Source organism: Spodoptera frugiperda, chromosome 28 (assembly GCF_023101765.2).
Source record: "Spodoptera frugiperda isolate SF20-4 chromosome 28, AGI-APGP_CSIRO_Sfru_2.0, whole genome shotgun sequence".
In the NCBI taxonomy this organism is placed as follows: Eukaryota; Metazoa; Arthropoda; class Insecta; order Lepidoptera; family Noctuidae; genus Spodoptera; species Spodoptera frugiperda.
The window spans coordinates 13,240,126-13,263,679 of NC_064239.1; the positions used below are offsets into that span (position 1 = coordinate 13,240,126).

General features: G+C 35.9%; 2 protein-coding genes across 2 annotated transcripts; one reads left to right on the forward strand and one right to left on the reverse strand.

Annotated features, from left to right (window-relative positions):
• Positions 1-1,110: 1,110 nt before the first annotated feature.
• Positions 1,111-8,400, reverse strand: LOC118265050 (stress-induced-phosphoprotein 1). The gene is made up of 7 exons (XM_035577744.2): positions 8,194-8,400; positions 7,666-8,115; positions 6,296-6,755; positions 3,243-3,443; positions 2,485-2,681; positions 2,062-2,187; positions 1,111-1,853 (listed from the first exon to the last, which is right to left on the reverse strand). Exons 1-7 carry the CDS (start codon positions 8,200-8,202, stop codon positions 1,674-1,676), a joined length of 1,623 nt encoding a protein of 540 aa, XP_035433637.1. The 5' UTR covers positions 8,203-8,400; the 3' UTR covers positions 1,111-1,673.
• Positions 8,401-8,940: 540 nt separating this feature from the next.
• Positions 8,941-18,815, forward strand: LOC118265173 (protein mothers against dpp). The gene is made up of 3 exons (XM_035577902.2): positions 8,941-9,422; positions 12,528-12,689; positions 12,799-18,815. The coding sequence occupies exons 1-3, from the start codon at positions 9,315-9,317 to the stop codon at positions 13,795-13,797; spliced, it is 1,269 nt and encodes a 422-aa protein (XP_035433795.1). The 5' UTR covers positions 8,941-9,314; the 3' UTR covers positions 13,798-18,815.
• The last annotated feature ends 4,739 nt before the right edge of the window (positions 18,816-23,554 follow it).

A 23,554-nucleotide genomic window follows, 5' to 3' on the forward strand; every position in this document is an offset into this window, starting at 1 on the left:
TGGGTAGTGTGCCTCATGTAAATAAAACAAATGCATGCCTACATATTTCTTTATTATTGAATAAATTACAAAAAATGCTATTAATGTAAAATTCCATTCAGGCAGTATATCTGCATAATAGATATTCCTCAAATTAAGTAGGTACGCTAAATAAAACCTAAAACCGAAAAATCCAAACTGCATTAAACTTACTGAAAAGCATACTTTGGAATGGTCCACAAGCCTACAATTTGAGACAAGCATTACATGTAAACTGAGTAAAATCACAGTAAAAAAGCGATGACTTTTAAATACCTAATTAAGTTTCATTCAACATTTGGTAGGCGAAAATCCATTTCAAAACTCGATCTCCGTGTTAAAGTATCCGAGATGGCGAGACTCTGAATGTATACCCGAATCGGGTAAAAAAACCGTAGCCCATTGCCATACACCGGGTACATTTCCCGACTCCGTACTACTACTGAGAAACCTTCGAAAATCGAAAAAAGTCCATTAATACTTTGCCCGATCCGGGAATCAAACCCAAGACCTCATCCAGCAGTCTCAGGTGGTCCTTGCGACCACTCGACCAACGAGGCTGTCACTATATTCACAATGCCACCCTAATTAACTTGACAATGTTCATTAGAATACAGGATTAGATTATTTGTAATGTAGTGAACTTACCAGATAAAGGTGCAATCTCCATGGGACACCGAGGTGGTGCCTGCACTTGTGGCTGTGGTCTACTAATCAAAAGACCTACTGCACCCTACGTCGTACAACTGATCGCACCATCGCTTGAATGCCCTGTAGTATCTGTAATGCTACCAAGTGAGAAATAAAAACATTGTGTATTGTTAATTCATTATGATTTCCAAAATGAACATCGATCTTTGAAGCCGTGACACTTCAATACGTGTATCTGCCTTTCGACAGGAAGGGCGAGGCATTATTGACGGCAGAGTGAGATGACATTATAGTGTGCACTGTCAATGGAAGATCCGATCACCGGCAACAACGTGGTTGGGCTTGCGCCAGACTGAACGCAGTTTTTATAAATATATTTTTTTACCAATGATATGGGTATTATGTGCAACGCTTGGATAATATGTAAATAAAACGAATACATGCCTACATATTTCTTTATTATTGAATAAATTACAAAAAATGCTATTAATGTAAAATTCCATTCAGGCAGTATATCTGCATAATAGATATTCCTCAAATTAAGTAGGTACGCTAAATAAAACCTAAAACCGAAAAATCCAAACTGCATTAAACTTACTGAAAAGCATACTTTGGAATGGTCCACAAGCCTACAATTTGAGACAAGCATTACATGTAAACTGAGTAAAATCACAGTAAAAAAGCGATGACTTTTAAATACCTAATTAAGTTTCATTCAACATTTGGTAGGCGAAAATCCATTTCAAAACTCGATCTCCGTGTTAAAGTATCCGAGATGGCGAGACTCTGAATGTATACCCGAATCGATTAAAAAAACCGTATCCTGTGCTGGATATAAAGTTTATTTAATCGTTTTGCTAAATGCAAATTCTCCTACCCGTGTACAAATAAAATAATCTGAGAAATGTTGCCAGCAACAAAATATTCGCTGAAATAGTAAGTTTTTCTAATCGATTCGAATACTAATTTATATAAACCTAATCTCTAGACAAGGTATTCGTAAACTAATGTATAGCGATGAGGCCGGATTCTAGAAGCTTCTGAATCTTGGCGGCAATGTCTGGGTTCTTGAGGTGGTCCTGTAAGGCGTGGGGATCTTGTTGCATCTGTTCGAGGATGCAGCGCATGGCTGGGTCGCGGAGGATTTGCTGCACTTCTGGGTCAGCCATTGCGCGTTTGCGCACCTGTAAGAGAATAGAGGATTAGATTATTTACTGTAAATACTGATTTATAGATCTAAAGATCGACCTCTGTGACGTGATATTGGGAAGATCTATACCTAACACTAAAGCCATGGTAGAGTTTAAAATCAAATGTTTCGATTTGGGTTTTGTGCTATCTCAAATCTAAACGTCTGTTTAGTTAGGTAAAAAAAAACTATAATTATCTTACCTCCTCAGGGTTGGAATTCAGCTGGGTGGAGCAGGCACGGTAGCCCTCCAACGCCTCGCCATTGCTTGGGTCCAGCTCGAGGGCCTTCTGGTATGCAGTTAAAGCTTTGGAGTGCTGTTGCATGCCCTGGAAACAGAAAGATATGATTTGATTATTAGAATGATGCACCTTGATTCCCCCTAGTCCTTTTCATCATGACCCAATCATAAATCTGTATTCAATGCTTTTATTTTGTCACCTATAGAACTGAAAAACATGATTGGTCACTATAGCTGGGGTGTTTAGTAAAAAATCTCATGTTATGATGACCTAAAAGAAAATATTAATTTCTGTAGCTGAAGTACATAAATATAAACTATGTTCTCTACCACTATTATTCAACTGCCAAATCTGTACACATCTAAGAAACTAGTCAGTCCTTACCTGAAGAATCTTTCCCTTTCGGATCCATCCCTTGATAAACTTAGGGTCCAGTTTGCAGCACTGGTCGCAGTCTTTGAGGCCGAGGTCGAAGGCAGCGAGCTTGGTGTAGCAGGCGGCACGGTTGGAGTACAGCTTCGGGTCATCAGGGTTGCGCTTGATGGCTTCAGTGTAATGCTTCACTGCAGTACTGTAGTCTCCTGATGATGATAAAAGTTAGATATGACACATTGAAAGACATGACACAGCTGAAGATCGAGCTCAGTGGCGTGCCAGTGGAGAGGCCTATGTCCAGCAGTGGACGAGAACAGGCTGATGATGATGATGATGATGACACATTGCTGTACTGGACGAGAATGTACAGGTTTGTCCGTTATTTAGAACGTGGATATAAAGGCAGCGCCAGATAATGTGGGACTCGTCAAGTGCAGAATCTGTCGCCAAGTTGATCACTTGGCGACACTTGAAAAAACGATGCCTAGCTCAGGCTCGGCTTCGTATTTGTCAAGTGTTAAGCATGTAGAACACAAGCGGGTACTCGCACAAGTGTTAGTTATTTCAAGTGGAGGATAGTACCAATAATAACGCGACACGCTTAGGGACACTTAAGGCACAAAATTCTCTATATTCGGGTTTGAAAAAATCGCTGAGATAGTTGCCAAATTTCTCACTGAGATAGTTGGTTGACGTCTTGCCACTATCACTTAATGAATAAATAAAGATTTGTACTGAAATAAGGACATTATTTTGTCACTACTCACCCTTCTTGAAGAAATCGTTGCCAAGTTCCTTCTCCTGCTCAGCCTTCACCGGGTCGATGTAGGCCTTCTTCTCCTCCTCGACTATCCGTCTCTCGACCTCACTCAGCAAGGTCTTGATCTCCGGAGTGCGGTGCTCAGACATGGACTTCTCGAAGTAAGTCTTCGCTAGTTTCCACTGTTCCATCTTCTTGTATGCATTGCCTGTTTAGAATAATAAAAAAAAGTTAATTATTTCAAAAAAATTTTTTAACTTTAGTTAATCAGGTATGACAGTGATAACTACTCTGACGTAGGGGTAGGAGAGAAGCACTAAGCTTTTCCTAAATTTACAAAGACAGTGTTCTTTAAATATTGTACCTAAATACAGCCTAAAACTGTAACCAGAGGCACAAAGTGGTGACTATATAACTGCAATTCCCAAGCAACTTGCTGCAGAATAAGACATATTTTAATGAAAAACTCTAAAGGAAAAGACCCATCAATTCATTTATATAATAATTAGTCCCTCTTGAAATAACTAACATCATAGCATAGACCATTTTGGCAACAAGTTTGTTTATTTACGCAAAAACCAAACCACTGGATAAACATTTATCGAAATATTCTATTAAATATTTTGGCTTAATGCCAGAAACCACATTATGACGATCCTGGGAATATTTATTAAATTATTGCCTCATTGGCCTAGTTATTTATCGATAAGATAGATAAATTGCTTATGCCTCTTATTCCCTAAACTTTAAGGCCTAGTATGGCAGAGATACATTGTACATGTATAGATGTACACTAATGTATAGTGACAGTAAGTTAGTTATTTGGAATGCAGGCAAAGAAACTAGTGCCGCCGAATTCAAAATATTTCATAAAAACATAAAGCTAAATAAATATGAATTTTATTAAGAACTAGAAATGTATCAATCGGCAGTCACTTGTGCAGATTTTAGTTTAACCCTAGAGACCTATCGACTAGTATTGACCCCATTGTTAACAGATAAGTAGGCGCCACCGATTATATTGATAATATGCGCCTTAGAAGAACATACAATCAAAATAATTAAATTACACCGATTAATATATCACACATAGGCTAGTTTGCTACTATTATTTTTACTATTTTTATCCAAACGTCCGAAACTATGTATATTTTCTATGAATTTTGTAAGTAATAGCGCGTTATGATGTCATCAGATTTTTACTTCAAATAGCACATATTGTATTAAAAAAGTCGAAATATGTTTCTTTTTTTGACTGAGGAAACTACCCAATTGTCACTTATTTATTTTTAAGTAACCAATTAATACTCTCGAAATGAATTAAAAACACTTGAATACATAAAATAAATAATTTCTTTTAACGGTATTTGTGTCGGTCCCAATTAATTATTTTTCGGTTCGACATATAAAACATTTATCCCGGAAGAAAGTTTGTGTTATTGACTTATTTTTGGCCGCTGACCGACCTCATTTTGTGTGCAAATGGCACACAACTTCAAGTTTTAAATACAATGTAAACATAAATTTAATTAATTAAAGAAGCCATGTCATTGCCGCCTCGAAATGTAACCAGTAAGAAGTCTTACACGTCTGTGAACTTTCGATAAGTACCTATAAGATTAAATTATCCTTTATAAAGATTATGAATCCCTTGCAAAGTTGCAAGGCTATTTAGACAGATTTACCCCAAATGTTCACTAGTTGAAGAAGTTTCTATGCTTCCTAAACGTTTCATACTATCAGAAATGTGTGTGGCGTGCTGGAAATTAGAAAATCGATAAACGTGCAATACAATTTAACAATTCACCCCTTTGAATTACAAGACCACACATCCATTGTTTATCACCATCATTTCGTCCTCTATTTTCATAACTGTAAGAGCGAAAATCGTGTACCGCAAGCACTGAACAATAAAAGAAAACCTACACTTTTCTCGGAAATAAAATAAGCTATTCTGACCCCAATTAACATTTCTACGGCTGTATCAACTTGCATAACGTAAGTCTGAACTACTGCGGAGTATTTATAGTAATTAATGAATTAATTACGAATGAAGATTGATAAACTGTTTTGACTTATTAATCTCAGGACATTGAACTTGCACTAGATATGGTCGACGACTATTGATTGTAAATGAACGCGCATAACTTAACTTAACTTTGAGGATCCAAATCACTTGATTACATCTAACAATCAAATAAGAATCCTTACCGAATAGATTCTTTTTCGATGCTTATGGTAAGGGTCAAATGAACAGACATATCACTTGATGGTAAGTGGTATGTAAAACTCATATTGCTTATAACCGAATAACCGTTCAGGTCGTATAATACAACGTACAAACAGCTGTCGGTCGTAAAAAGATGAATACATCATTCATTGCCTTGCCGACCTCTTGGAAAGGCCACCCTCTTTAACCTTCTTTGACAAGAAGTTGACTTTTGACAAGAAGAACACATGTGTAGGTAGATACTAGAAGTACTTACACACATTTTCGTAAATACCAACTTTTGATCTATTTCTGTCACTTTCAAGAACACATTTGGTATAGAACACAATTTTACAACTTTTAAAGTTAAAAAGATATAAGAAAAATCTCCAAGTTGTTAATAAGATGTCATAACATTTAGCGCAAACAATTACTGTTAATCTGTGCAAGTCATAATAAAACTATAATTCAAACAGTCCAGTCTTTACATAGCAACAATATTTCTAACCACAAAATATAATTATCTAACACAACAGTTATCAGTAATAGCAGATAAAACAATACTGTGGGAACAGCTTTAAAAAGGTGATAAAAAGCCTCTATAAAATGTTAATACTGCAGAAACAATAGCATACAATGACATATCTCAACAATAAAATGTCTAATTAAATTAGCGCTGCAATGTAAACCTAGAACATATATTTTTTGATAAATTCCTGCAGAGTTCTTGTGACAATAACCTGTAATTATGGTATGCACAAGGATCTTCCTTAGTGCTCAAAAAAGCCAGCACAAACTAAAAAATCCTTGAACAACATGACATATGCAATGAACAAAGAAAATCAACTTACCGATCCTCGTAAAAGCCTTGGCTATTAGCTTGAAGTCTGCTCTATTTTCTCTTCCAATATCAATAGCCTTCTCGCACTCCTTAATACATTTCTCATACTCTTTCTGTTCAAAATAGACAGCGGCCATGTTTGTGTAAAAGGTAATATCAGTGGGATCATGTTCTACTGCCTTCTGGTAATGTTTCAGAGCATTATCAAAGTCTTTCTTCTTATAACATTCATTCCCTTGGTCCTTCTCTTGTAACGCAAGCCTTCTGTTCTCTGGTAGGTCATCATACTTCGGTTTCTCAGGCTCCTGCTTCTTAGGTGGCTCCTCAGTCTTTTTCTCAGGTGCTGGTGGGTCTACGTCCATAGGCATTTGAGCGTCTAAGCCAAACATAATGCTAATTGTGGTGAGAACTCGTTTGTCTTCTAACATGTTGCCCAGCCTTTGGACATCGAAGGGATTCTGAACTATTTTCTGTGAAAATAAAATTGGGTTATATGAAACTGCCAATTTAGCAGTAGGCAAATTATAGTTCTGAATTCAGGTAAAAGAAACTTATACTTGTGAATCGTACATTGCTTCTAAAAGCACAACCCAAAAGTATTCCTTATGACTACTAGGTACATTATAATTGAATATTTTCACTATTGAACATTTTACACAATAAAATTTATGTTGTATTGGAAACATTAGCCAAGCTAAGCTCTACTCTACATATCAATGAGGTCCAGGGAAGTTATAGATGTTTTGTAGTAATACATAAATATTTTTTTTTTATAATCCACTGACATTTGAAACATGGCTGACAGTAAGCACAGATAATAGTTTGTAATAAAGACAACAATTTACTATTAGCATTCATTAGTTCTACTCATTAATATATTTAAAACTGTCTCCATTACTTCTAAGCTGTATGTCTCACAAAAACAATGATTATCCCTATAATTATATTATTCAATGGGACTTTTATATGATAATCAGCCTCACATAGAATTTCTAATTAGACACTTGATATGTGATCAGCCAAATATTGTGCTAAAGAGATATGTAATTAAATAAATTAGTGTCCATAAGAAGTATGAATGAGGTTATGTATGTATGTAAGCACATAATCAAATGATGAGTATCTCTACCAAAAATAACTTGATTCATACTTTTTCCTTTGTCCGCAAGCAGTAGTCATTTAAAATTTGAACAACTGAATATGTAAAATAATACACTTCCTTTATCAAATGTTAATTTATGCACAATACAAATGTAGGTAAGTAATAAAATGGTAGAAATGTATAATATAGTGAGAAACAATTGGAATAAAGGTTTTTGGCAAAATCATCACCAATTGGAATGGAAATTTTAAAAAGGTATTTTTATTTTAAGTACTTACTTCAACTATTTTGCAGTATTCCGGATCATTTAACCAGTCCCTCGTTTTAGGGTTACTCCTGAGCTTATCAAGCACCTGTTCCAATTTGACCTTATTGTCAATAATTGTCTGCTGTACATCAGCCAAGCCTGTGGCCAACTGTTCATTGTTGGGGTCCAGCTCTAAGCCCTTGTTGTAAGTCTCTATCGCTTCATCATGTCGGCCCAAGTACGCCAGGGCAGAACCTTTACGGGAGTAGCCCTTGGTCCATGTAGGGTTCAGGGCGATGGTCTGGTTAGCATCCTCCAAAGCTGCTTCGTAGTTCTGCGCCTTAGCGTGAGCTGCCGACCGGTTGCTATAGAGAACGTGGTTACTAGGATCCACGGCAATAGCCTCCGTATAGTATTTCACGGCATCGTCCAACTTCCCCGCTGCTAATGCCGCATTACCCTTCTCCTTTAACTGATTCGCCTAAAAATATAACCCACGCTAGAATTGTGATACTTTATTAAAAAATTATAGTCTCAAAGCATCAGTATAACCTCTTACCTGATCCATAATTAGTTTCTTCTAACAACTGATCAAACCAAGATGCACTTGCAGTAAAATATTAACGTTTAACTATCTTATGTTTTCACTTAGCAAACCTTTCTTTATTTCACTAATTTGTTCGCGGAGTTCAAACAAGCAATACGAAGTCTAGAACTGACACTTCAAATTCGAGAAAATTCTCACCAGAATGCGATAAAGAATGACTTTCCAGAATATACTACAATTTTTAACATTACAATGCATTACACAGCTGACAAAATTATTTTGTACTCTGTCTCGCAAGAAGAATTTCACGTAAAGCTATCTCGCTCAAGGCAGATGGTTTTATTTTTTAATGTTTGCATCTAAGTCTTTTTAGTACACCGACTGATCGACAGCTGATTTTCTCTATGGCTTGTTTTAGGTCTAGATTATTTTAGTCTAAGGCTTTGAATTTTGGTCTTCAATGAAAGTTTTTTATTTTTATATTTTTAGCTTTACTCGTAGTTTTATCCTTTAATCTTGTTTTACTTGTGTCTTACCCAAATATTACCCTATCAAATGTATTTTCGCATTTGTAATACTTGTTACAATAACCGAATGTAAAGATTTAAGGCATATATGTATATAGTAATTATTAATCAGTATTTTACCGGTAAAATACATACATTAATAAACAATATTTGTTTGACAATATTTCTTAATACATTTTTACACATGGCATCCCTATCACCGACATTATTTATAAATTCTATTTAATCTGTGCATAGAAAAATGTCTCCTGAGTTGTCTTAGGTAGCATACCTATCGAGTGTTTTATTTTATTTTTGACCAGCTTTCTCTAATCTAAATCACACAAAATTAATTCAGCACCCACCGCAGGGTTGTGAAAATAGTGAATTTATAATTGGAGCCATGACAATTGTGTAGTAGTGTCGCCGTTAATCATTTAATAGGACCGACGCTTGTCACGCTAATCATTATTTTGTAGTGTTCGTAATTGGTTCCTAGACGTTGTGGGGAATACCAAGTGGTAGTTGGGATCGATGGCAGCTTGAGTGTTTCCGTAGTGTGATTATTGGGGGGAGAGAGGCTGCCCCGATTCGGTGACTCATTCGCGGGCTGGTGCGTTGGAAATCATGGATACCGATGATGGAGAATCCTCGAGCAGCGGGCCTATGTCCAGTCTGAACAGCCTGTTCTCGTTTACAAGTCCCGCCGTCAAGAAATTGCTGGGATGGAAGCAGGTAGAGTAACATAATCATCCTTATCATACAGTATTGGCTCTTGTTGCTTTTTGGAAGAAGTTTTCTCAGTGTTATTCGCTATTCTATAATTTGAAATGCTCTCAAACAGAAAATATGTCCTCATTTAGATGTTCAAGACAAAATTAAGAAGTAAATTTACCAAAAACCAACTCATGTATGAAACTTTCTTTATAAACATTACTGAGACAATTTTATGGGAAAGAATGGAATTGATGTATAGAAGTTTCATTACATTTTTGGGCATATCAACTAGACTTTATTAATCTTGTGAAAGAAAAGGTTCCACATCCAAATCTGATGTCTGGTTTCCAGTGGACTGTGTGGAGGATGTGCATGGTATTTCTGGTATTATAGTGAATAGGGTGTTCTTTTATTTCTTTCTCAGAAAGCTATTACTTTGTAAAAGAACTCACTCCTACTTTATCACAATTTTAGCCTAATGTTTTAAGATTCAATAACTTGTAATATATTATAAATTAGAAGTGGTTCCATGTATCACTAGAGGTCTGCAGAAGTCAAATAATGGTCTGCAAAAAAAAAACAAGGCTATGCCTAAATCCATTAAATACCACTGCTAAAATTAAACTATCAAAAGAGACAACTAAGAGGAGCAACTGACTTCATAAATCAAAATGTCACTCTTTCTGTAAGTGGATGAAAACATCACAGTGTGGGACATAAGCTGTGGTCCCTAACCCAACAAGAATCATTTAAAAGTGGTCTTTGACTTAATTTTTTATTGTTTTATAATGTACAGAATTATGATATTTCAGATGCAACTTTATTTTACGAAGCAAATATTTAAGTATCTGAAATTTGAATAGTCTAGTAATCTCCTTGTACATATAATAATTTCCTTTCGACACATTAAACACCTTGGGAGGCAGAAGTTACTAGGGTTAGCATTGCATCTTAATATAATATGTACTAACACACAATATTCATAATATTAGACACCTCTGGTTAAGCTTTAGCTTCACCACCAGGTAATCTGACGTTACCGGGGCTTCGGGTCGAAAAGCAGGAGAAGGAACGGGGTGGTTTTTAGTCAGTAAGAGTCTGACACTCCCTTTCGCCTTGCCCAAGGCGGGAGAAGTCATTGGATGATTTTCCCCCCTCAAAAAAAAAAAAAAAGGTAATCTGACGCACTGTCCATATAAAATGTGTCAACAGGTGACTAAGTTAAGCTAACACAACCTTTCTTGGCATTGGTAAAACATCTACATAAATGCATCATTAAATATTAAAATTTTTGTTACAAAATAGTTATTTTAAGCTAGATATCTATATTTATATTATGACTTTCATAAGACATACTAAATTAATTATTATGTGTTTTGGCTTACTCAAGTCTGCTTGGTTGTAGCATGATATTTTATAGCCTGTAACCTTCCTCAGTAAATGAAAAAAGAAGAAAAAAATGATTTATTCAATTCGGATCAGTAGTTCCATAACTAATCTCCAGAGATTAGCATGTTCAAACAAACTCTTTAGCTTTATATAATTGTATTATAAGATTGTAAAAATATTGTCCTTTTCCCAACACTTAGCTGAGAGATAAAGCTAATAATAAGGTGTAATATTTTATGTATATTTTGGCTATTATAAATCAACTCTGATTAATTGATTATTATAGTTAAAACTGATCACAAGTTACCTGACTTTGTTATCATACTGATAATTCTGACCAATCCTAAAACCCAACAGTTCCTATTCATTCAAGGTGTTAGGCTCACAGGTCTTGGGACTACCCAATACTGAGAACTTAAAATAAAAGCAATAATAAATCATATTGGTTCAATATGAGTCACACACCAGTCAATAGTTATGTTCCTAGGAAGTGTGAGTCATATGTTTCAAAAATATGTTGTTTACTATCACACAATCAAGATTTCTTTTACTTCCAAATATTATTGAAGAGTATTTTGTTTACAATATTTGACAATTGTAATAGATTTCCGAAAATTTTGCTGTGACACATATCCTGTTGTTGTTATTGCTGTGTTAAGGTCATATTTGGTTAAATACCTTACTGGTTACTGCACAAAAAAAAAGATAGTAAATGATATTTAACTTAACTAAACATTATGCTTAGTATCAGGTTGTTTTGACGGGATTTTCTTTTATAATTAATTTACTTAAGAAACTTCTCTGAATTTTTTTGTTTGTACTGTAATATATGGAACTACATAAGAATAAATTCTTCTTAATCAACAAATAAGGACACAATGACTACTAATAAAAACTAGCAGAGACTAACTATTTCAGCAAATGACAGATTCATATTATCAAAAATGTTTTTTTTTCATCCATCTAGTTATACATATAGTTATTTCTTTTCAATTATTTGTTGATATAGGATAAAATGATGAATGAATGAATTTCTAACATTTAAATGATTCATTTAACCTCACCTATGCGTTGTTAATGAACAGACTACAGACACTGGTAGTCATGACATGTTTAGAATCAGTGATTAATTTACCACTTTACCTAGTTTCCTTCCTTACGCGAAACTTGAATGTAAATAGGAAAAATCACAATGACTACCAATAATCTATTAAATGGGCTTTATTACTGTAGGTATTGTAGGTAAATAATATTTTAACTACAGTCATTTTTTACATATTGAAGGCCCTGTTAACATGACTCTATGATCTTAAAGGAACACTTTCGTGTTAAAATAGACTCATGTCATAAGTAGAAAGATAGATTAATTTAAAAAAAATACTGTCTATGTACCTACTTCATGTGTAGCAGTTAAGTGATAAATGCACAAAGATAATCAAAAACCTCTTTGTCATAAGAGACACACCTATGAGTTTGTGTTGGTGTTTCTTCTTAGAATAATGTAAGGAAATCGCGTGTTACTTGGCAGGCTATTTACTGAATAAATATTATTTATCATAGATGGCTAATACCATGAATTTGCAAAATTCTCAGACTGGCTATTAGCCATATGAGTGTTTAGTTGCTCTTATATTATTGATGTGGAAAGGCAATTGAACTTCAAGAATTCGGATAGAGCATATTTTTAACGAAAATAAAAGAGATTTTGCTTAAATATTCCAACTTCAATTACAGGGTGACGAAGAAGAGAAATGGGCAGAGAAAGCGGTCGACAGTTTGGTGAAGAAATTGAAGAAGCGGAAAGGTGCTATCGAGGAGTTGGAGCGAGCGCTGTCGTGTCCTGGCACGCCGTCCAAGTGTGTCACTATACCACGGTCACTTGATGGGAGGTTGCAGGTTCGTGTCATTTTATATGTATTCTTGAACATCATCACTCAGAAGACTTCTGAAAAATACTTTGGGCTGCGTAAAAACAATAACTAATATTTTAACACTTCAATTCCAGGTATCGCACCGCAAAGGCCTCCCTCACGTCATCTACTGCCGTGTGTGGCGCTGGCCCGACCTTCAGAGCCACCACGAGCTCAAACCCTTGGAGATTTGCCAGTACCCCTTCAGCGCCAAGCAGAAAGAAGTGTGCATCAACCCCTACCACTACAAGAGAGTCGAGAGCCCCGTCCTGCCACCAGTGTTAGTACCTAGACATTCTGAATTCGCTCCAGGACACTCCTTACTACCTTTCCAAAGGACGGCGGAACCGTCGATGCCCCACAATGTCTCGTACTCCGGGTCCGGGTTCCCTCCTTCAGCTAGCTCGGAGCTCCCAGACACGCCACCCCCCGCGTACTCCCCGCCCTCAGACGACTCCGAACCGCCCGGAGAAGTGGCACCAGTGTCCTACCAGGAGCCCCTATACTGGGCATCCGTCGCGTATTACGAGTTGAACTGCCGCGTTGGTGAAGTTTTCCATTGTAACTCCCATTCGGTTGTGGTCGATGGGTTCACGGATCCCTCGAATAATAGCGATAGGTTCTGCTTAGGGCAGCTAAGTAATGTGAACAGGAATTCGACGATCGAGAACACTAGACGTCACATAGGGAAAGGAGTACATTTGTACTACGTCGGGGGGGAAGTTTACGCCGAGTGCTTGTCGGACGCCGCCATCTTCGTCCAGAGTCGAAACTGTAATCACCACCACGGGTTCCACCCCTCCACCGTGTGTAAGATACCTCCCGGGTGTTCTCTGAAGATCTTCAACAACAGGGAGTTTGCACAGCTGCTGTCCCAAAGCGTTAATCATGGTTTCGAAGCTGTTTACGAGCTGACGAAGATGTGTACGATTCGCATGTCGTTCGTGAAGGGTTGGGGAGCCGAGTACCACCGCCAGGACGTGACGTCCACTCCTTGCTGGATAGAGATCCACCTGCACGGGCCGCTGCAGTGGCTGGACAAGGTGCTGACACAGATGGGCTCCCCCCACAACGCGATCTCGTCAGTGTCCTAGCCGCGCCGCGCACACTCGACTCCCCCCACCGTACTTTGGTATCCGGAATTAAAATTCTTCAATCTCAAAAATCATTTCAACCATTGCATTTTGTATTTTATACGTGACAGAATATTTTTAATAGTTTTTTTAATGTTTTGTGTTGTAACAAAGCCCCAATTGGCATTTAACAATTATGCAGCTCAAACCATGTGTCCAATTTATTGAATCGTATTTTGTAAGCGTATTATAATGAATAAAGACATTAAGGTTTACTATACTCGTCAATATAATTTATGACAAGGTAAAAAAGATATTATTGGTGTAAATAAATAAATAAATAATGCTTATAAACGTTTTGGTAATGTCAAGCACAAAAGTCTAAGTTCGCCATAAATTCGTTCGATATTGATGATATTATATTTTAGTATATTATTATAAATATATTTTTAAGATAAGACATATATATGTAAGTTTTCATATACATTACGTGTAGCTTAGTTATAGTTTTAATGCAATTTTTATTTTTAACTAACATAGAAATCATTATTTTGGTTTTGTGGCTCCTTGGGTGAAAGAGTGAAGAGTTAAATGGGTATTATGTATACTGGTATGTATCAAATAATACAAGAACAACATTCCAGTGCTTATTGCATTGATGAAATGTAGACATTTATAACTAGAAACATCAGAAAATGCTTCTGCGTTTGTTTATAAAAAGTATAAAATAACTTCTCTTACACAACTGGGCCACAAGACTTCATTTGACATAGTATAGTGACGAATATGTGTTCTATGTATAATTAATTGTATTTATGACTATATTAACATGTCAGATTAGTTTTTTCGACTCAAACTTGCATGCAGTGTACATTATGGTAAGGGATAGAGAGTATAAGGTATGTAGTGAGTGGGTGACAGGGTCTGTGATGCCTAAAGTGAAAGAAAGAAAGATAAAGGTTAACAAAATAGGTATTAGATAACGTTTGAGTCGAAAAAACAATAATTTGACAATAATTTTAAATCGTGCCATCGTAAAAGTCGACAGAATTAATTTTGTCTTGTAAATTTTAAAAAGTGAACGTTTCAATTTCATTTTAAATCATTTATTTCGTAGTCGTTTTTATTGTAAATGTTCTATTTTTTTTTTTTTGAAAAATTAAATAATCTCGGATGTATTTGGTAATGTTTTAAATTCAATGCAACAGTTTTTTGAAAGTGCTAGTTATTAGGAAAGACAGTTTTACTAAAAAAATATAATTAAAACCAAATCAATGGGACATGTGCAGAGTAATGAAAAATATTGTGATTGATCTCAAAACTATTGAATAAGAAATGTTTTAGTTCCTCAAAAAGAGTGACTGTTGCGTGTCCCGCTTATAGTAGAAATATTAATTAAACGTATATATTTTCTACTGAGATATTGCAGAGACTAACTTTTCCGACTCTTGACTAATCACCGGCCAATAAAAACTTATTCTTAAATAACTTCAACCATACACATATTTGGTTTAGATCATGAATACATTGTATCGAAAGTATTAGCTTAATTTCTTATGTTCCTTCGAAGACAAACAATGAAAAACAACCAGCTTAAAATTGCTTGATTTTCCAAAAAACTTGTAGTTTGTGAAAATATACCTTATAGATGTTCTTATCACTCGAATATACATGTCCATTTACCCATAAAGAAGGATGAACACGGCAACAGTATTTGTTTCATGCTTGCATCTTATTTAATTATTTTATTGCTGTAGTAATTATGATTTCTAATTGATTGAATTGAAATCCAGTGATAATATAAATGTAATATACCTACAAATTATATAAATTTACAAATAAAATTGTTGACGTTGCATTCAAATGTCCATAAAATATGGTATTAAATAGATTTTCTAGCAGTTTCGTAAAGAATATTTATAGTAGCTATAGCCATATTGGCAATTTACGTCACGTTAATAAAACATGGTTGAACTCTTGACTAAAAAATCTTATTAGGTTGTACTGTTACAGTTTTCGAGCATGTTGCTCATGAGTCCCGGGCGTAACTCGAAAATAATCGCGTTACCCAGTCGATAAATTAATGAGTGTTTCAACCTAGTAAATAAAATATGTCTCAAGATAAATTATAATACAAAATTATTAAAAGTAGCGTCAACCATAGTGGTTTTCATATACATTTAAAAGTTGTTATTAGAAACTATGGCCTATAGAGATGTGCCTAAATGTACCATAAACGACCGTCCACTGAGGTAACTGAACATTTTGTATGGAATTTGTCTGATTTGATTGAAATTTTGAAGACAGTGTATAGTATGATGTTAATATTTGATGCCTTGAGGAAAACGTGTTTTTTTAAACCTAAATTCGGACGGGGTTATACAGTATGTAAACGGAACGGAACACGTACACGAGTATTATTTTGAAAAAAAAAACAACAACTGCCTAATAAATCAACTGCCAAGGCTAATTTTGCATGAATAACACGAAAATTAAAATTATAAAGGAAATTGTAGTGTTTTTCAGGAGCATTCCGTTTACACCCTGTAAGTATGGCCAGCTTGTAATTTCTATACAATTATTTTCACTACCAGGCTTAATTATTACCAACTCGTCAGGGTACCTGAGGGCTTAGTACGAGTTTGTCTTACGTTCAACGAGATTCGAGACACGTTCGGCGCTCTTATTGATTGGTTCATTCGTGCCGTCCAAACAGAGCACGGAACGCGCTTTCGTTTCGTTTTCGTTCAACGTAAAGCAAACTCGTACTAAGGGTATTGTTATGAAATATTAAAAAAAAACACACAGATAAAATTCATACAAGAATCAGCTACAAATATACCACATGAAGTATACTCTTCATATAATTATATTTTCTTTTACATAATATTATGTCGTATAATATTGGCTTGTCATAAATACACGCGACTTTATATACTAACTGTTATAATAGTGCCTTTGAAACTATTGAACTTCGACAAATGCCTTATAATTTTAATTATTACAATTGAAAAGTATTCATATTATTATATTTGGAATTATCTATGATATTGCATTTTTTGTTTATTATTTTATTATTATAATTTGACCATAATTATAATAGTGCCTATTCTTATAAATTAGTATAAATAAAATACCATTTGTATGCCTTATTTTTTCGAATTCATATTTTTTAATTCGTGGGGTTGTGTAGAAATGTAATTATTAATATGAATGAACAATTTTAATAGTCTTCACAAGAATTGTTATTACTGTGAAAAATTGCAACTGTGAATTTTACTATATGACTTTTTGCACAACCTCCTGTATATGTCTGTTAAAACGTAGAAGTCTGTAAACTTATTGCTGATATTACAATGTATATTTACTATACTATACTTCAGGACGATTGTACCAATAGATTGACTAATTTAAATACAACCAAAGTATTATTAATAATGCAATCTTTTGACAATGTCATCTTGCAGGATTATACAGTCTGTACCTCTTCCATAAGTTTGAAGCAATAGTATTTGTCGATAGTCGCTAGCGGCGACGTAAATTTATGTTTTTTTTTTTATGTTAAATGGACCGACGTTTGGCAAATTTTTGTTCCACAGTTGACCGGTAGAGGCGTTGTAAAATTGTCAAAATTGTGTGAAATTGTTGTAAAATTATTTTGTCGTCGTCGCTAGTGACTTTCGACAAATACTATTGCTTCAAACTCATGGTAGAGGCTCTGTTCTTTACCTAAGCTGCTCATCAATCACTATAGCATTTACGCCCGAATACTCAAATGCTAATCAATTTTAAGTTGTACTTAAATATCGTGCTATCTCTGTCATTTTATAAAGAATTGATAGTGACAGTACTACATTTGAGAGCGTCTTAAAATTAAGTAGCGTTTGAGTATTAGTCTATTGATATTTTGTAGTCAAAAGTCCTGTAGCATGTATTTATTCGATATTTACATAACAAATAAAGATCTTCAAAAAGGTGTCTGTCTGTCTGTCCATCGGTACAATCGTGTCTATAAACTATAAAATACTAATAATGGTTATAATGTGCGTTATATATGGAGTGACATGTAAACTTGTACATAATGTTTTACAGCGTGGCAGAGTGCTATTTGTTATGTAGTTTTCGTTTCGAGAAGTTTTGGATTTGACAATCTTTTTGAAAGAGTTTTTTTAACTTGTGATTCTTGGGTTCTTAAAAGTGGAATAACTTTAATTAAGGGTTAATAAAATTACATGTTATGACTGCACGGTGAGCGTAGTGCCTGGGCAACCAGCTGCCGCGCAGCGAGTAGTGGGTTTAATTCCTGCATGGAGCAACTCTTAGTGTGATCCACAAATTGTTGTTTCGGGTCTGGATGTAAGTTTTATGTGAACTTGTATTGTAAACGTACCCACGACACAGGAGAAAATTCTAGTGTGGGGCAGCAACGTTTTGTAAAAAGAAAAAAAAAATGTTATTGGATTATGAATTATTTTGCTAATGATGATATTGTATTAAATTAAATCTTACACAGATTTCGTATGAGTTTATATGGATGTAGAATGTTATGTATCGGTTCTTTAGAAAGTTGTCAAATCCAAAATGTGTCTGTTTGTTGATTTTGTGTTGAAGTGGCTGTAAGTGTCGTGTCGTCGAGTTTATATGAAGTGAGTCTATGTTAGGCCTCTGTTCCCTGTGGCGTAACCGATTTACAGCGCACAAGTTTTTCAAAGAATGTACATAGTCGCAAAAAATGACTTTAAGATCCCATTGGTAAAGAATGTAACATGATTACTGTCCTTATTATTAAGGTGAAAAGGCACAAATTGCTATATGAATGTCTACACATATACTAGAGATGTGTGCGAAACATTATGTTGGTTGTCAAAAGTTAAGATGTTACGCCACAGTGTGCAAGGAGCTTTGTGTACAAAATTGTGAATGTTTTCTTTCGCTCTATTTACTGTAAGATAGTGTAAGCGCATAGAAGCCATTGTTCATGTAATTTTTAGTATATTTTTCTCTGTTTAGCAATTAATAAAGTTTCTTTTATTGATATAGTTTTGTGTTTTTATTTAGGAAAGTTCAATTTTTTCAGATATCTACCAATCACTTTATTGTTCTTAAGAAAAATTAAGATTATAATTTTAGTAGCTAGATAAACACTGCCTTAGATTTTTTTATTAAGTAATATTAAATAGTGTGCGTATTTGGCGAGTTAGTGTCAAAAGCAACACTCAAATGTAATATTGACATAATCCAGCTTGCACCATACCAATGCCATTTTGTTGCAATGCGGTAGGAACTTAGAATTGTGCCACTAAATCATACATAACACTATACGTGTAACAAGTGAAATAATAATATGCAATTATCGGTTACTGTTTCGTATTTAGTCTGTGCGACGAATACCGATGGCGGCGGTGTCATGGCCGCTCGCGCACGCGCCTTGCAACCGTAATGTGGAGAAAATTTGGCGCGCAATCGGCAAGAATTTTCTGCAGATTGTATTGTTGTTTTACTTTGATTGGCGTGTAAGGATATTTTGTGTTACACTGAGATTTTATGCACGGTGTTTGTTTTGGTATTGTGTTTTAAAGATATACAGGATTTCCTAGAAACAGGGATTTCCGATGAACCTGCAGCGAAGATAATTATTTGCCAGTTCTTGCCTAGTTTTAATTATATTGCAAGTCCGTCCATGTACATTGTACAACTCAAGTGTCGAATAGAAATGGCTTGGCTAGCCGATTAAATCAAATTGCGTAGGTATTGGCCTGTTTGTCTACCTACTAAGTAGGTAGGTATTGGAGCGATGCCAACTAATTGCGAAAGATCCGCCCTGCGACATTGAGATGTAACTTGACGATTCTTGAATGGTTGGAAACTTGTCTTGTAAAGTTAACTTATCTCATAAAAATATTGGTGATTAGGTACCTACCTATTAATTATATTGTTTGCCCTTCATTAGGTACTTTTATCCCTTGCCCGTGTCCGTATTTTCTAATGTTGACAACGCACTTGTAATTTTTGAACGAGTGTCAGTGGGCAGTGCAGTGCAGCTAACACGCTGTTCACCAGCAGACACCAGCTACTGAGTTAATCATATCAGCCTTAAGATTGCCAACCGACTTCCCCCACTGATTTCCAGTTCATCTGCTTAGAAACTATGAAATTAGAATACCTTTATTTTTTGATGACAGGGGGAAACCTTCAAAAGGCGCCTAGGTTTTTGGGGAGAAAGACTAGGGAGTGTGATTTTTACCTCACTAAAACCACTCCGGTGGCCACCTTCAGCACCGACAAAGGGCATGGAGTCCTTTTATTAGACCTGTTCCGAAGCCCCTATGCTGCAACGCCTGTTATGGCACATCCCTAGGGTAACGTGGATCTCCCATAAGCCTCGTTGTACAAATTGCACGGCAGACGACAACACGTGACCACTGTGCTACCGTCTTTCCTTAAGTCGATGGAATTTGAATACTTACACATTTGCATTGACTTGACATGACAGTATTTTCTGAACTCTCCGCAACTACTTACGATGACGATGTTGGCTTTCCTTACTACTACTGTTCATACCTCATTCTTTTACTGTGCAAGGTTAAGTATAAAAGAGGCTAATGATTCTTGCCGGCAATGATAACGAGTTATCACCTGGTGGTGGACTGCTGATGTTGTAATGTGCAGGTTGCTACATTGCACTAGTTTTACTGTTTTATGTGTATTAAGCCATGATTTTATAGTCATAATTGTGACTCTTTAGCTAATGTTTTGCTAGAAATATTTCGTAAAACATGATTATTAATTTCTTTAAGAATCTTATAAAAAACGAGAAAACATGATAAAGTTTTTTTTTAAGAACATTGCCCCACACTAGGATTCTCTCCTATGTCGTGGGTGCGTTTACAAACATCTAGACACACGGCAGTGTGTCCGCCAAGTTCGAGCAAAAAACCGACACACCGGCCGTGGGTTATATTACACGAACCATTTCGGGCCAAGTTCGACCCACCTATAACTCAAAATCTATTTTATCTACGCATATGAAATTTCTAGTATCTGTCGAGATCTACTTACTTATCTAAAATACAAAATTTCATCGTACCTATTGTAGGTCTTGGTATTGACGTCAGAAAATCGATTTTTACCACTCACTGACTGACTGACTGACTCACTCATCTTAGACCACTTCCAATGGTCGTATTGACTTGAAATTTGGCATGGAGGTAGGTCTTTATTCAAGGTAAAGGAAAAAAAAAAAGCCAAGTGTGAGCGGTTTTAAAAATAATAGGTGTAAATTCATACCCCTAAGGAACTAAAACAAAAAAATTATCTATATCTTCCAATGGTCGTACCGACCTAAAAGGCGTTACGAAGGTTTGTATTTAGTCAAAGTAAAGTGTAAGAAAAAAAGATACCTAAACCTACAAAAATAAATGAAATCCCACCCAAAACATAAATGTGAAAGGCTGCCAAGTTCGATACCATGGAATGCTTCGCCTATAAAAGAAGGACGATCTAAATAAGTACCAAGTTCCATACACAGACCTTGTTAAAAATGATATAACTTGGCAAGTTTTAATAGAAAATTATATACTTGACTCATTGCGTTTAGTAGTTTATAACAAAGTGTGTGAAAACTGCCAACGTTATATCATTTTTAACTGAGGTCTGTGTATGGAACTTGGTACTTATTTAGATCTCACTTCTTTTATAGGCGAAGCATTCCAATATTATCGAACTTGGCAGCCTTTCACATTTATGTTTTGGGTGGGATACATGTTCACATACACATGCCACCCAGACACGAAGCAACAATTTATGGTTCATACATACAATTGCTCCGTGCGGGAATTGAACCCGCTACACGTTGCACTGCGGCCAGTTGCGCAGCCACCGCGCCAATCGTGCAGTCTGTCAAGATTAACCGACGAGCAGACTTGAAAAGACTGATGACTATTGATGAAGTGAAAGAGGTAGGTATGTAAGATTCGTAGCAAATGTGACGTCCCATTGTCTCTGCTTACCCCCATGGGAGACAGTCGTGGGGTTATGTATGTAAGTAAGACATGTATGTCTGTATGATACCTATCACGTATGTACATAGGCCATCACATAAGGACAGCTACAATGCGTCACCATAGCTTTGGACGCGGAAGTACTCTCACTGTCCTTGTGGCAATACGATCATAAGGTAAGTAAGGTATCAACCTTTTTTGTTTCATTCAAGTTCCCAGAAGATAAATCTGACGTCAATTTATTCGTAGGTATTCCATTTGTTTTCTTTTATTTCTGAGGTATAGAGGATATTATGACTAAAGTGTATCGAGGTTTTTAAAAGTTAATTGGGAAAAAGTTTGGTATCTACATTAGTCATCTAGACTAGATCCGGCTTTTTTGCTAGGTATTCAATTAAGTGTCATTGGTCTGAGTATGAGAGGCGAGAGACGGTAGTTGGGGAAGTTTTTATCATAGGTAGGTACTATCCGATTGATAAACTCCTTTTTTGAATTCGATTAAAAACCACTTTACAAAGTAGGCACAAGTGTACGAAAGATATGCTTCGGCACGAATGGGCCAGCTCGACCGGATGATACCACGGCTTCACAGAAAACCGACGTGAAACAACGCTTGCGTTGTGTTTCGTTGTGTGAGTGAGGTTACCGGAGGCCCTATTACAACACTTCACAATCCTCGATTCCCCAACAATCTTTTAATTCCTAACCTTCAAAAGGCCGGCAACGCATTTGTAACGCCTCTGGTGTTTCGAGTGTCCATGGGCGGCGGTGATTACTTACCATCAGGTGATCCGTCTGCCCGTTACCGGCTAATACCAAAAAAAGGTAAGTAGTTAATAGACTAGATAACAGATATCATGAAGTTTGAATATGCGTATCTACCTTCCAGCTTGGCCACTAACTACTATCGTAGTTCCTGATGCATTTGCATAACCAATCGTCACGGGTGCTTACCTCACAAGTTATAGGAAGGATTATGATACATATCAATAATCCTATATGGTGTAGTTGATAGGTAGACTTCATGTAACTTCCGACACGGAACTACAGTCTCTATTGCGCTGCTTAAAGTGTATCATCTTTGAAAGCGTTGTTTTTGAAGCAGACTACCTCGTTGGTCGAGTGGCCGCATGTCATTAGAATCTCCGAATTACCACCAATTCTAAAATTCCCAACCACCATTTTTTTTTTAATACCAGCCCGTCACTCCCTTCCAAAAACTCCTGTAGTCAGCATCTATAGTAGATCCAACCATGACAACACCGAAACCACCGCGTCCCAGGTACCTAGGTACATGTCTTGGATCACGGAACGATAAGAGGAGAATAATATGGACACTCTTAATACTAGAGGCGTTACAAGTAGGAATTTAAGGGTTGTTGGGGAATCGGGGATTTAGAAGGGGGTAATTGGGCCTCCGGTATCCTATCGAGGCTGTTGATGAGGAATGATGAAAGCCAAGAAAGACTTTTAGAACAATAAAATAATAATTATACCAATGCACATAGTGTTGTATATAAACAAACAAGTTTGTACATCTACAGCCTGTAGGTCATTCAGTCTGTCCGCTTTGTAGAGTGGAACGGGTGACACAAGCTAGTTGTAATCTAATTTATGTTATGTTACTAATATTACATAGCTAATTACTATGAATTTTAATGAATTAATTCTGTTAAGTAATCTTATAGATGTGTTGCAGAATACCTTTTTGGTTTCGTGGTTACAAGTTCAACTGTTCAGCTTTAGTACCTGGACATTTCAGGTTAAATTTCCAGAAG

Bases quoted from the DNA above. Each gene is read 5' to 3' on its own strand.
- LOC118265050 (XM_035577744.2), bottom strand. The intron at 6,756-7,665 runs GTAAGTACTTAA...TTATTTTCACAG, and splicing joins AATACTGCAAAATAGTTGAA to AAAATAGTTCAGAATCCCTT. The intron at 3,444-6,295 runs GTAAGTTGATTT...TATTCTAAACAG, and splicing joins CAAGGCTTTTACGAGGATCG to GCAATGCATACAAGAAGATG.
- LOC118265173 (XM_035577902.2), top strand. From the start codon at position 9,315: ATGGATACCGATGATGGAGAATCCTCGAGCAGCGGGCCTATGTCCAGT. The intron at 9,423-12,527 runs GTAGAGTAACAT...CTTCAATTACAG, and splicing joins AATTGCTGGGATGGAAGCAG to GGTGACGAAGAAGAGAAATG. The intron at 12,690-12,798 runs GTTCGTGTCATT...CTTCAATTCCAG, and splicing joins CACTTGATGGGAGGTTGCAG to GTATCGCACCGCAAAGGCCT.